This window comes from Lampetra planeri, chromosome 53 (assembly GCF_965212315.1).
Source record: "Lampetra planeri chromosome 53, kcLamPlan1.2.h2, whole genome shotgun sequence".
Classification (NCBI taxonomy): Eukaryota; Metazoa; Chordata; class Hyperoartia; order Petromyzontiformes; family Petromyzontidae; genus Lampetra; species Lampetra planeri.
In genome coordinates, this window is record NC_136159.1 from 1,590,009 (window position 1) to 1,604,428 (window position 14,420).

Genomic DNA, 14,420 nt, shown 5'->3' on the forward strand with positions numbered 1-14,420 from the left:
AACGCATCATTGTCCTTACGCGTCGCTGCCTCCCTCACCCTCAGGATTGCGTTGTCGTCTTCCACCGAGCTTTTTATTTGACGCAGCTTCACGTTTTCCTCGCACAGCATGGCGTTGTAATGCTCGGCGTCGGATAGGTCACAGCTCCAATGACGCCACAGGTTTATCTGGATTACAGCCATCATCACTATCGCAATGCCCATCAGCCGTGACACAACGCATGGTAAGGGGTCTATGTTGGGCTTTGTGCACAATAGAGTCGGGATCGGGTAGTTGGCACCGTCTCCTTTATAAACGACCAATCCGGTCGCGTGAATCAAGGGGAACATGACAAACGCCTTGACCCCAAGCAGGAGCAACATCTTGACACGGATGTTGCCAACGAGAAGCCAGTTCGAGTGTGAGCGTCACGTGCGAGCGTCACGTGTATTTAGCCTGTGACGATCTGTGACGTCATCGCCGGATGTGACGCGCTTAGAATCCGATACCTGCCGGTGACGTCAGCTGACACCGCCCCCAACACATTTTTTTGCAACGTCACACAAGGTCTGTGACGTAATGAGGTGCGCCCTCATTAATTATTAATTTATTTCTCAGGCGGCGTCTCGCGCAGCGCCCCCAGCGGTAGCGGGGAGGATGACGGCGGGGGGGGAGAGACGGGGGGGGGGGAGACGGGGAGGGGGCGTGGTCTGTAGCGCTGCCGCGGTGTACGCGTTCCTGTCGGCCATCTTACACAGGGAAAACTTTCCCGCTTTGGCCAATCCCCGCGTCCCGTTTCGGCGTGGGGGGGAGGGGGGAGGTGTGAAGTGGTGACGTATTGATGACGCCATCGCCGGCTTGCCCATTCACAGCAGCGGGCGACGCTTTCCTTGCGTAAGATGGCCGCCGGCGGCGGCGATTCGCGGGTTGCGGTGGCGGCGGCGGCGTTCAGGGCGCACATGGGGCGCGCGTTCCCTTCTCTCCGAGGCAGCGAGAGAGGCGGCCTTCGATAAGCTCCGATAAACAACACCCTGCTAACCAGCGTGTCTCCTTGCTGCTGCTGTTGTTGTGTTTGTTACGTAAGGGAACCGGCCGGCTTGGCTTCACAACCACCACCACCGCCAACAACCACCACCACAACCACCACCTTCCCCTACGAGGTTTCAGCTCTTCGGGGACCTCTTTGCGGGCTCTCTCGCTCGCTCGCCCCATCGTTCATGGCCGTGTCGCGGGGAGACGTCGTCTACCAGAAGGGGCAGGTGATGGAGAAGCCTCGCCCGCACCTCATCTCCCATACCCCCCCCCTCCTCCTTTGTGTTACACGCGCGCCACGCATCCACTGCTGGATGAGGGCCTCTGCACGCGCCGTGGGGTTTATTCACTTGACCATACTTCACCTCGCCTGGTCTGTGCGGGTTGGTGGGAGTGGTGGGGGGTAGAAAGTCAGTCGAGTGGTGGCTTGCGGGATGTACTTCTGTTTGCTGTGCACCGCGAAGCAGAATTAACCCGTTACTTTAATATCGTTACTTTAGCGACGTTACTTTACTATCGTTACTTTATTCATGTTACTTTATTGACGAATCAACAGCGGTGGTCATATGCGAGTCACCCACTCGCCGCCCTAGAAATGAGGAATTCCCACCACTGGCTCGGTATATAATGTCCCCTTGCTGGCATGACCATGCAATCAGTTTTCGACGCGTACTACATTCAATTAGCCTGCAAATTGCGTGTGTCAGCACTGTATGGAACTCGAACTTTCACTCGCCCGCATTCACAGACCCGCTCTGACCAGCGTGGTGAAGTATGGTCAAAACACGCGCCGCAATGCGCCGCCCCCTGGTCCAGCAGTGGACGTCGTCACCTCTCTCACACAGCGCTCCGGGGACGCCGTGGGTCTCTGTGCGTGGCACGTGCGGCCGATGTCGACTCAAAGGGGTCGTGGTGAGGGTCGTGGTGATGGTGGTGGTGGTGATGGTGGTAATGGTGGTGGTGGTGGTGATGGTCGTGGTGATGGTGATGGTGGTGGTCGTGGTGATGGTGGTGGTGATGGTGGTGGTGGTGATGGTGGTGGTGATGTTCGTGGTGATGGTGGTGATGGTGATGGTCGTGGTGATGGTCGTGGTGGTGATGATGGTGGTGGTGATGGTGGTGGTGATGGTGGTGGTGATGGTGGTGGTGATGGTGGTGGTTGTGTGCCCTTTGTAGAGTGACGATTCTGACATTTGGGACGACACGGCGCTCATCAAGGCGTATGACAAAGCCGTCACGTCCTTCAAGGTGAGCGAGTGTCTCCGACTGGCTGCGAGCTCAACTTTCTGTATTTGCGCGGTCAGGATTACCCTGAAGTGGTGACGGTAGTTTTTGTATTAAAGTATCACTCGTGGGGAGCGGTAGTGCAGCGGTTAGCGCACTGCGTGACGAACCTGGCTACACGGGTTCGATTCCCGCTCGCGGCCAACACCGGTGACGATGATCTGAATTGGTTGTGGGCCTCCCCTAGGTCGACTCAGCCAAAGTGGGTACCTGGTGTGGTGTGTAAACATGGCCACTGGGGAGACAAAGGCGGCCGGGCGTGGTGCTGGCCACCCACCCCCTCGTGTGCCGTGCCGGCCTTTATAGGTGCTCGCTAACAGCACTTGCCCCATATGCGGGGGGTCTTTGTCTTTGTATCGCTTGTCTGCGTATACTTGTACACTTCGTATCTCTGTGTGCGTGTACATTATTATATTTACACCTTGAGACACAACACACCCTGTTGCAAGGGATACTCGGGAAAGCCCGACAACATGACACACTTCGTGTGTCACGTGCACCACCAGTGGTTAGAAAACTAATTTCTTTAGAACTACATTCTAGTTCTCCTTCCCCCGCACCTCTGATGAGCACGGTTGGCTACGTACGATGCGAAAGAAATTCAACATACGTACACCTTCGAGTACTGTGTTATCATTCGATGGTAAGCGCCTTGCTCAAGCTGATATGACTGTTTTTGTCTAAACGAACTTTCTTACCAGTGGGCAGTAAACGTGCACAGTGATGCGGCCACAAATATGAATGGGGAAAATGGGCACAGTGGTTTGACAGTTTTGTTGCTAACTCAATAAGTCGGGATATGCCTAGACTAGTTATAAGAAATGACACTGGACGTTGTGCCATAGCAAAGTGACATAGGATTTCTAAGAAACGCTTTTTGAGTCTATGAACCATTTAAATGTCATGTAAATACGTACATTCATACGCAGCTGGAATTGCTTCTAAATCCTCAAAATTAACCTAGAAAGTCACTCAAATTTGACCGCTTGGGAAACCCCCAAAAATGCCTCTAAATCGAGCAACAAAATTGCCGAGTTGGCAACACTCTTCGATCCGTTCCAAAGTAGTACGTGTATGTACAGACGCAGATCAAGACACCGTCTTAGAGCAGGGGTGGGTTACCTACGGCCCGTGACTTCATCACTGTATATGGCCGTGGCCACACGAAGCCCAACCAACCTCAACTCACCGACCGTGCTCTTTCAGACGGCGCTCAAAAATGGCACGGCCACTTGCGAGAGCCCCAAGATCTGCCGGGAGACGAAGTCTGTGAACAAGCGGGCGAAGACACGGAGACGGCACAAGAGGAACAGCGTGTCGCCCTCCGACAAGGTAAATATCCTGAAGCAGAAGATTAGTGGTGCTCTGGATGTGGCTGTCACGTGTATTTGCAAATGTGATTTATAACTTTGATCATTACCTACGTGATGTTAATAGTTGTCTTCTTTGTCGTGTCTGCTGTCAAACCTATTTTGGTCTTTTCCCAATCTTCTCCACAGGCCACTGCTTCTGGTATTTAGCATTGTCAAATCTTTGTAGAGCTGCAGGGCAATCTCAGGGAGAAGATCCATGAGGTTTGCTTCTCCTGACAAGCATTCCACAAGTAGTGACTAATCCCATATCTGCATTTCCCATAAATATGCTAAATTCCTCTTGATATGCAAATTCCTTTGTCAAGGCGCCCCTTCCCCCGCCAACCCAGCTTAAATATACGCTCCCAAGCCTGGTGGTGCCCATTCAGACGCTGTCTTTCCGACAGACCTGTTCTTCACCTGAGGACGGCTGCTTGCGTTGTGGCCGAAACATCGTGAGAATTATTGTATTATATTGTATTTTTATTATTTTATTATTTCCCTTCTACATGAATTTACCGAAAGAACCAAGAAGAAAAACATTTGAGACCTGCTTTGCCAATATTAAATTATGATAATCGGGTTTTCCCCTTTCTGGTTTATTGCCTGAAAGGGGAAAGCCCTATTATCATAAGCAAATTATTATTTTGTGCAGAAGCCCCCCCATGATTTCGTGAGAGAGTTGCTTCTGCCAAAATCCACTCTCAGTCTGTTTAGGCTCCACCGTGTGAGCCATTTGGAGTTGTAGCCAGATGCGAGCTCCGTGTTAATGTGCCATTTTATTGAGGGACTACTGTGCGGTGTTATCTCCGTGTGGTCTGGGACTGTTTTGTTGTTTTTGCTGCCTTGCCCAAGCTTGATAAATCGGACTCCCGTAATTAATAAATTCCTTATTTATATTTAGTGACTTGCTAACCATTTTCTCTATTTTTCACTGCTATCGTTTCATTTGTATTGTTTGCTGTTGTACCTTGCTGACCTCCCCATTCTGGACCATCTGTGAAAAGGAGCTTCATAGCTCATCGAATTCCTCCAGTCTAAATAAAGATTCTCATGTATTTTTTTATAATTCAGTGGGGTCATATGACATTGATTTCTCCAAGACAGAGGTTCTTTGCAAGCCATCTGGCTACCATGAGAGGTTAGTTCATGAGGCTATTCACATATACAAACACAGAGACAATTTCAACCGAGAAGATGGATTCTGGCTTAGCAATCATTGGAAGGATTTGATAAACCATTTCGGGTCTTAATTGATTGTGTTCACGCTTACGGTGACTTTCAGACCGCATTCTATTTTCTTCTCCCCCCTCCTCTTTTCCGAACATAGATGGACTCGTCCATGTGGCCAACTGCCAAATCGCTGTCTGTGGTGCTGACGTCAGGACAAACCGCCACTTTTTTCAAATTTTCTTGCCGTTGATTTCACACCTGATGACGATTGCTTGTGTTGCAGTCGAAACGTCATGAGAATTTTTCTTGTTTTATATTTATATTATTTTATTATTTCCCTTCTACGTGACTTTACCGAAAGAACCAGGAATATTCTCATGCATGTTTGTTGAACTGCTTTCGCACTGTACATAGCCAACCGCGCTAGTCAGAGGTGCGGAGGAAGTACAATAAACTAAACACAAAAAGCAGTTCTAAAGAACTTAGTTTTCACTCTAGATGTAAAAGTGCAGTTCCAGTGGCTTCCTAATATCGGAAAGGAAGAGCGTTCCAGATGGCCGCAGAAGCGCATCTGAAAGTGCACGGTGAAAAATCTAGCCAAAAGTTTGATGGTTAGCCAAACGGTCCCTTTCAGTGTTCCCTGCTGCGATGACACTGAGAACAAGGAACACAAATGATACGTAAGCATACACAGTCCTGCGGATTGCAATTTTCCTCAGCTAAATGCCAATGTCGAGGTCTTCCCGCCACGAGAGCGCTTCAGGAGAGAGTTCATGTAGTTTTTTTTCTTCCGTTGGTGGAGCGCAGACTACAGCGGTTTACTACGTGGAGACTTAAGGCAGCCAGGCGTGGTGCTGGCCGCATCGCCGCCTTGTGCGCCATGCCGTCCTTCATAGGTGCCAACAGCGCTTGCTCCAGTGGCACGCGTCGGCTGCACGGGGGAATCGTTGCCCGTCTTTGTGCCAACCTCTCGTTTGCCAGTGGAGGCCGGGCGACCTGTGCCAGGCTGTCTGGTCCGAGGACGGCGTAGTCTACGACGCCACCATCAAGTCGGTGGACGCCGGCGCCGGCACGTGCGTCGTGGTCTTCACGGGCTACGGCAACGAGGATGAGATGGAGCTCGCCGATCTCCTGCCGCCAGCAGCGGAGTCCGCCGGCGGGGAGAGCGACACGGCCGCGAGCTGCGACGCCGACGCGGCGTCCCGGGGCGGCAAGGTGAGCCGGGGCGGCGGCGGTGCTGTGATGGATTCGGATTAATAGATTCGTTGAGAGTTGAGCTGCCTTTACCGCTCAAAACATGCAATGCGGCAAATGTTCATTTGCTCTGAGCCAGTGGTGGAAAAACCCGACCCCCCCCTCCCCCAAGGCTTAAACTTGTAACTTTTCAAGAACAGTCCTGGGACCACATTGACCATCTTGCACAAACCAAAATGGCGATGTATGGTCAAACAACTCCCATGACCCAATACGGCATGGTGAGACCTTCATCTGTCAATAGGGTTGTAAATGATAGCATAATTCATTCATTGTGGTGGAAAGGAAGTTTTTGATACATTTGGGAAGAAAAGCAGCCTAACCCCTAAACGTTGGCAGCGACGTGGTTCTCGCCAGGACGTGGACTCAGCCCTACGTTTTATACAGCCGTGTTACCGAGGGTGGAGGTGAGGAGGTGCCTTTCTGTCGGAGCGTAACAATACGAGTCGGTTGATCGGCAAGACGAAGATTTGTTTTCTGCGTGGGGAATTAAAGTTGTGGAGCGTCGTTGAACCAAATGCATTGCATTTCAAGAGAAGTAAAAACATAAAGAAAACCCGCTCCATGAAGGCAATTTTGATCGATTTTTAAGTCAGATTACAAACTCGTCTGCCACATGGTTTAGCATTCTAGCAGATCTTTGTATTTTACGTGTGCCAGTGGAAGTACAGTGGTGGTGTGGTTGCGTGCACTACGCCCCGAAGCCGGCGACTTGAGTTCCACCAATACAAGTGGCTAATATTTAATCCTTTCCTGTGCCTCCCCTAGGTTGCCTCAGACTTAAATAATCACCTGGTGCGGTGTGTAAATATCCACATTTGGGGAAACAAGGGCAGCATTGTGCTGGCCAACCATCTCCATCGCGTGCCGTGCCGGCCTTAATAGATGCTCTCAAACAGCATTTGCCCCAACAGTCTGTTAAAGGCTATGCGGGGGATCTCTGTTATTGTGGAAGTACATGCCGTATCAACAATGCAGTGCGTTGTTTCAAGGCCCATATGTAATGTTATGTAAATACAGATATTACCTCTTCATAAGGAACCACTTGCGAACCTGGAATGAACTTAAACTGGACCTTGAGGAAACGCGTGACAACGTTAATGTATCGCTGTGTATATATCATGGTTTATTTGAACAGGCATCCTAATCAAATGCTAATTTAATACATGACGTACAGGCAGGTACATGTGTACATTATTAATAGAATACAAGAGAAAAACCCATCAATGATTGGATATTTGTCAGCGAGCACGATCGTTATATATGTAGGGTGGTTAAGGTAACCCGAACGCTGCGTGGAAGTATATACGCTACTGCAGCTATGCTCGTAATAAACGGGCTGTCGTTATGAGCATGGTCCGTTACAGGAGCTGAAGCCGCAGTCATTTAAGCAATGCAGAATCGCGCGAAAGCGCCTCTCTGATGTGCGTCCCCGTGTGTGCGCCGACTCCGCAGGAAAGTGCCCCCTCCGCCGACGACTACGAGATGCCAGGCAGACCCAAGGGTGGGCACGGAGCACGGAAGAAGGGGGGGCACAAGCAGAAGCACAGCGTCCCACCGTGGGACTACCCGTCGCCACCCTTATCCCATCCTCCCCCCTTCCCTGGCTTTCCACCTTACGTGAGCACCTTCACCCGGTGGGACACTTGAGCTTTGCCGCGCGTGTCGTACGGAGACGCGAGTGTTGTTAGACGAAGAATTAAAAGTGATTGTTACATGCCGACGAGAGCGGTTAATCGATCGGCAGGTCGCATATCGTGGGGGAAAGCGTGTAGACTCCCACTTTTTTTTCCCGTCTGGCCAGCGTGAAAGAGTAGGCCAAATACCCCCTAAAGGGGCTCTCTAGAGAGCTCCTTCTCGTGGAGACCCGGATGCCAGCAGTGGCTTGGCAAAACATTGCAGGGGCTGCATCTTTGCCCGAGTAGAGCTCCCGCTCAGCAGTTCGTATTAATTCAATCTGCTGGTGCCTCGTTTTGTTGCGTTTGATTTGACATTTTTTCATTTTGTTTTTCAGTCGAACGCGTGGGGAGGATTCCCACCGCCTCCTCCACATCTCTCTGCAGCAGCTCTTCCGGTAGTTGACACACACATGGTCGCTCCAGTCTATACGCTGAGAATACGCACAAGTGTGGAAATGTTGTTACTTGGCTACATCACGAGAAAGCCCTTACACCAGGAAGGCCATCAGACTCTCATTCAGAAAGTTTGCGACGTTGGGGTGTTTGTCGCTCATTGAGTGTTTTTGTGTGTAGGGGAATCCCAAAGGCCCCATGGAGAAAACTATTTTTACGAGACGAAAGCACCACAAAGTTTTTCTCAGATTGATTCAACAATTAATTTTCTGTACTGCCATTCCCCGAGTATCTCACAGCCCACTGGATTTGGGAGTTGTCGTGAATTTCGTGTCACCCACCAACCAATCCAGTCAGTGCTGGATTAGATGCGTGCCCAATAATTAATATTGCGAGATTATTTGGCCGGTATAAATACCCACGTAAGCCACTTCGTTTGAGTGGGAAATCAAGAGGAGGACCTCAATCCAGATTGTTGGATACTGTGGAAGCAGACCTCGGAGGTAATTTGTCAATTTGTAACAACTGTAGAATCTTTCGATTTAAAGCTTTCGTGACTGCAGGGATTCATCTTCTTGGTTCTTTCGGTAAAGTCACGTAGAAGGGAAGTAATAAAATAATAAAACATAATAAAATCATTGTCACGACGTTTCGGCCACAACGCAAGCAGCCGTCCTCAGGTGAAACCAGGTCTGTCATTCAGACGCTGTCGCCTCGACAGACCTGGTTTCACCTGAGGACAGCTGCTTGCGTTGTGGCCGAAACGTCGTGAGAATTATTTTATTGTTTTATTTGTATTATTTTATTACTTCCCTTCTACGTGACTTTACCGAAAGAACCAAGAAGATGAACTGTAGAATCAAAGGGAAGTGGCGATGAGGCATGACGGCATCAGCCGTGCTGGTTGTGACGAAGTCCGACTTGACTCTGGCCGTGTGGATTTGTCTTCACGGGACGTCACCGACCGATCTTGGGTTTATACTTTTAGTTTTTTTCGGTAAAGTCACGTAGGTAAAAAATAAAATAAATAAAAAATAAATTAAATCACGACGTTTCGGAAGCAACACAAGCCTCCGTCTTCAGGTGGAACTGCCACAGCGAAATTACACCTGAAGACGGAGGCTTGTGTTGCTTCCGAAACGTCATGATTTAATTTGTTTTAATTTTATTTTATACCTACGTGACTTTACCGAAAAACACAAAAAGTATGGATCCTTGCAGTCACGAAAACTTCAAATCTTGGATCTTGGGTTTGTTTCTGCCGGCTCCCAGATGATTCCACCTCCCCCTCTGCCTCCGAGTGCCGCCTTCCCGGATGACGATGACGAGGCTCTGGGCAGCATGCTGATGGCGTGGTACATGAGTGGATACCACACCGGATACTACCAGGTAAACACTGCACGGCATTTCAATACCGCATCGCACCACTCGGTGTCCTTTATTCCATCGTGGGCGGGCGCAAAAGAACGACCAACCGTGAGAAACTTCAACAATCGGCTCGCTAATGAAGTGGTGGGTACGACCTGTAATTGGGGCATGGCGCTTATTGAAAATGTGAAGATTGTTTCATTTAACAGCTTGTTTGATTTTACACTGCCACTCAATCAATTGGGGATAAGATGTCAACGATTCCCTTCTAAAATGAGTGCAGGACTTGGCTCCGTCTTCATTGGTGGCCCTGATCCATTCATCACGATTACACGGAACAAACACCCGTTCAGTTACACGGTGCTTCAGACGGAGAAACGTAATTCTCGCGTATCTCTCCCGTGGCCTCTCAGCTGGTTATTAAAGCGTGTACGTGCGCCGTGCCGCACTTGATAGAAAGTCAAATTAAATACTTCTCAGACACCGCTACACAAGTGTTGATGGTCGATCGTGTGGCTTTGGTTCTAGGGTCTGAAACAGGGAAAGAAGGATGCGATGGCCGGGCGGGGCCCACGCTACAAGTAACAGCAAGGTGAGCTCTCCTCAACTCAGTGGTGGCTCAGTGCTGATTTTGGTGGCGAAATGTTAACACCTTCGCGTGGTGTGCAGGAGGTTGTGGGCTCCATCCCGATGCCTAAATATTTGGAGTTTGCATGTTCTCCCCGTGGTCACGTGGATTTTTTTTCCCGCGTCCCTCCACATTTAGAAACACGCCCTTAAGAGTGTTTGGCTGCTATAAATGTCCACGTGATGAGCCGCGTCGTTGAGCTATCATTAGTGGCCAGGTCGCTTCTGAAAAAGAGCTACGTAGCTCAGTGGGCCTTGCCCGGTAAAATATAAAAAGTTGATAGTTTTATGGGTCTGTACTTAATGTAGGACATGAGTTTAAAGCTCTGCACGATTTTTTCCAGACTCGTTAACAGAGCTTATACATAAATTATTTTTACTCGTTGTAGTAAAGCACAGCACGTCGTCTTACAGCGGTGATGTCACCGTAGCGCTTGGTCAGTCGGTGTGCCTGAAAGTCACTTGAAAGTCTCTTAATGCACTCCAATTACGGTTGAAAGCATGAATGGTTTGTCTCTATCCATCTGTAAAGGATGGGGGGGGGGGCACGGTAAGTCGCGTAATGATGATCCAATATGAACGAAAAGTTATCCAAGTTGTGATGTTATTGGGGACTAACCCTTTAGACAACCGCAAAACATCATTAAAGTGTTGGCCAAATCTTGGTGAATAGGATCTCGGGATAGAGATTTTCAAGATTTTCCTTGTCTGCCTTCCATAATTGCCCTATGTTTACATCCTCTGTTATGTTTGGCAGTTGTATTCAGTATATACGATAAAACACAGTATCACTAAGGACGGAGTCATTCATGAATAATACCTTGTACACTTAAAACGAAATGATCCCGATGACAAACGCGTGTTGCAAAAACACGTGTCGGAATCCGTGGGTTTGAATGATTTTACTTTTTTCCCCTTCCCATAATGCTTGGTGAACATATTTCACCGCCTTGGACACACGATCGTGTTTTTATTGTTGTTGTTATGTTCTTACCCGCCCTACTGGACATATGTGAGAAAGAGCTTTATAGCTCACCGGATTCTGAGGAATATATCTACGAAGGAAAGTTGTTTTAGAGCAGCATCTTGTATTGTTTCCTAAAAGCATAAACAGCTTCCCGCCTAAGTGATTGTGTTTTGTGTTGTAGGGTCACGGAGCTGGGATCACGATATTTACACGACAGTGAGAGCACTGGGTGCAAGGCCCCATTAGAAAATACGATTTCTACTCTTTTGTGCACAATAAAAGTCTCGATCATCTGCGAGTGGCAATCGTTAATTCCAAACGGCACCGCACGGAGATCAGCTGGGGTGCATGGCTGTCTTGATCAGCTCAAGCCGATTGTAAACCCACGTGACTTTTGTGTGACCCCCACCCCGTCAAAACACTCTGCTCCGTCTACCCGGCTTTTGCTCGCAACTTCCTCCTCTCCCATTGGTGTTTGTTTAGTTTGTTGTCCTTCACCGACACCTCCGATTAGCGTGGTTGGCTACGTAAGGTGCGAAAGAAGTTAAACGTACCCTACATACTCTCATCATCTCCGACATATTTGCCCAAGTCATTCCCCGCCCCCCCTCCTCCTCTTCCCCCTCCCGCCCGGCGCTCCTTCCTGCTGCTCATTGAGAGCCGTGCCCTCTTTGTCCGTCTTGGGGACTTGCGTCTGAACATCCCTTCCCGGGCGTCTTGCCCCCGTCTGCCTATCGCGCAACTGACTCGACACCCCTTCCCCAGTGTGCCGATGCGTAAAGAGTCTTCATCTGAAGAAACTTCATGCAGTGAAGAAACTTCCCATTTTCCTTCAAGCGGAGCCATTGCACCGTCATGGAACTGCCCTGGGAGATGACATCACTGAGCTGCCTTTGTGTCTTTTCACTCGATGGTTTAATGCCGTTAATGAGCGGTTCAGATATGCGAATGTTATAATTACACACTTTATTGCTCAGAGGTTGGCTGAATCCAATGAAACAAAGCATCTATTTCACACACGGGTGTTGTTTTACTGTTCATCGATGGCCTTTGCCGAGGTCACGTATTCTATATATATTTGAACCTCGTTGACTTGTGGGTTGGCTGTGCCTGTTCAAAAGCAGCATCGCGGCAGTGCTGGCTCAAGGCTCGGCCGAGCCCAAAAGCCACGGGGCGTCCCCCCCCCCCCGTGGTCCCCCCCCCCTCTCCTTTAGTCGGGCCGAGTGGTGGTCAAAATGTCACGTTCCTATCGTGGGGGAGTTATTGACGACATGAGGCATGTAACAATTCCTTGATTCATTAAAGTGAACTCATGCGCACAACACATGTGAAGACATAATTGACTTTTCCTTGTTTGCTTTTACCCATAATGCTCTGCAGCAACGCACGAGTTTGTTGTGTGGCGGTCGTTGCTTTTTTCCCTTGAACAGGTTCCCATAATTTACATGGGGTGCTCTTGCCAAAACCACGTCGTAATCCAGCACCATTTCATTCAACAAGCCGAACTTCTGGTGAGACCCAGGTTGAAATTACTTCAAATTTGTGCATGTTGAACTTACACAAATATGTTGAACTCATTTTGCACCGTACGTAACCAACCGTGCTTATCAGAGGGGTCCCGGTTTTGCTTTGCTAAAAAGCTGTTTGACTGGTGGACGCAAGTTATTTTTGCTATTTATTTGTGGAGATAAGAGCTGTTTATTTGCTTTTATCATACATGTATTACGTTTGCGCTTATAGGAATTACGGTTTATGGAAATTACGTTGTTACATTTAGGTAAATGGATCATACAAAAACTGTCCGAATGTTAAACTTCTTTCACACAGTACATAGCCAACCAAACGAGAACAAAAGGAGAAAATAATACACGAGTTGGTACACGCGCCTATATTCTAGAATGACTCAATCTTAATTATTAAATCTGGGGCGTGGTGTTCTGTAATTAAGAGGCCTCGCGTGAAGCAAGCACTGCCTGTTGCGATGACGATGGCAGACTGATGATTATATCACCGATCTGTACCGTACAAGCACGTTTTTTCCCGGTTGAGGTTTCGGCCGTGCACGAGTGCAAAATTTTACGCGACGTGGAAGCAACGTAGGCAAACCTCAGTCCTTATAAAACACCAGCGCACTCCCGAGCAGATAAAACCACACGCTTATTAAAATGAGCAGTCACTACCCAACCCCACTCGGGGGTTGTTATATAAAACATTTATTGTATATAAAGTGAAGATTTGGCAGCTTGAAGCAACGTTTTCCTGTTCACCGCACGAGGCTACGCGGACATGACGCCGCATGTTTGAGAAAATGCCCACGCGTGCAAATCGTGCGTTAGGAACACTGTTAGCCAATGTACAAAACGGCAGTTGTACTGCCCCCTCCCCAATAACAAGAACCTCTGCTACGTTGTGCACTTCCGCTTTACGAGGTAAACGACCGTTGAGAGACAAAGTCCCTTTGGTGTGGAAGACTTGGGACACGTGACCATTATTGCAGAGAATTTTTCAAATTGGGGTTTGGGCTACAAACGTTGAGGAATTCCAAAATAAGAAATTGGTAAATGTACATAATAATAATAATAGTTCAATTTGTAACGCGCGCAAATTTGCAGACGTAGTGGCCGCAACTCAGAGGCGTGGAGCCAAGCTCAGTCGCTCAAAAGCATGATTGTAGAGGTGAGTTTTTAAGTCTCTCTTGAAGGAGGCGATTGAGGTGATGCTGCGAATGTGCAGAGGGATATTGTTCCAGACTGTTGGGGCTGCCACCGAGAAGCAGTGCATAGACACGACGACCTTCCTGGATCTTGGTATCAAGAGGAGGTCGTGAGTCGCGCTGCGCAGGCATCTGCCGTGTGCTGAGCTGCAAGTTGTCAATAATGAAGAAAGGTACGGCGGGCAGGCGGATATGAAGGCATTGTGACAGAGGCAGGCGGTCTTGTATGTGACCCTACTGGCGATGGGGAGCCAGTTGAGAGCACGGAGACAAGCGAGTGAGTCGAGACGGGGATGAGTGTGGGCAATGACGACGCGTGCTAGGTTATTTTGTAGTCTTTGAAGTTTCTTTAGGTTGCCAGCGGAGGTCCGGACTAGGACGGAGTTGCAATAGTCAAGGCGAGACCCAACTATGCAACATGCCAACGTGTTGGCAATTTCAGTAGAGATGAGAGGATGTATGTGTCTAAGAGCCCTCAGGTGAAAGTTACATGAGCTGATGATATGGTTGGTTTGACGGCCGAAGGATAAAGTTGAATCTAGGATGACACCGAGGTAGCTGAAGTGGTCGGTGAACTTGATGCTGTGACCGAAGATGTG

At 48.9% G+C, this 14,420-nt stretch overlaps 1 protein-coding gene across 2 annotated transcripts; it reads left to right on the forward strand.

The window, feature by feature from the left end:
- The first annotated feature begins 893 nt into the window (after positions 1 to 893).
- LOC144734932 (uncharacterized) lies at positions 894 to 12,447 on the forward strand. 2 transcript variants are annotated; one of them, XM_078617396.1, is made up of 10 exons: positions 894 to 1,238; positions 2,188 to 2,259; positions 3,502 to 3,627; positions 5,802 to 6,035; positions 7,530 to 7,694; positions 8,089 to 8,148; positions 9,419 to 9,535; positions 10,043 to 10,106; positions 11,290 to 11,324; positions 11,874 to 12,447. In XM_078617396.1, exons 1-8 carry the CDS (start codon positions 1,197 to 1,199, stop codon positions 10,097 to 10,099), a joined length of 873 nt encoding a protein of 290 aa, XP_078473522.1. In that variant the 5' UTR covers positions 894 to 1,196; the 3' UTR covers positions 10,100 to 10,106; positions 11,290 to 11,324; positions 11,874 to 12,447. The 2 variants fall into 2 exon arrangements, with proteins under 2 accessions (XP_078473522.1, XP_078473521.1); XM_078617395.1 differs by lacking the exon at positions 11,874 to 12,447 and having other exon boundaries at positions 11,290 to 11,401.
- Positions 12,448 to 14,420: the final 1,973 nt, after the last annotated feature.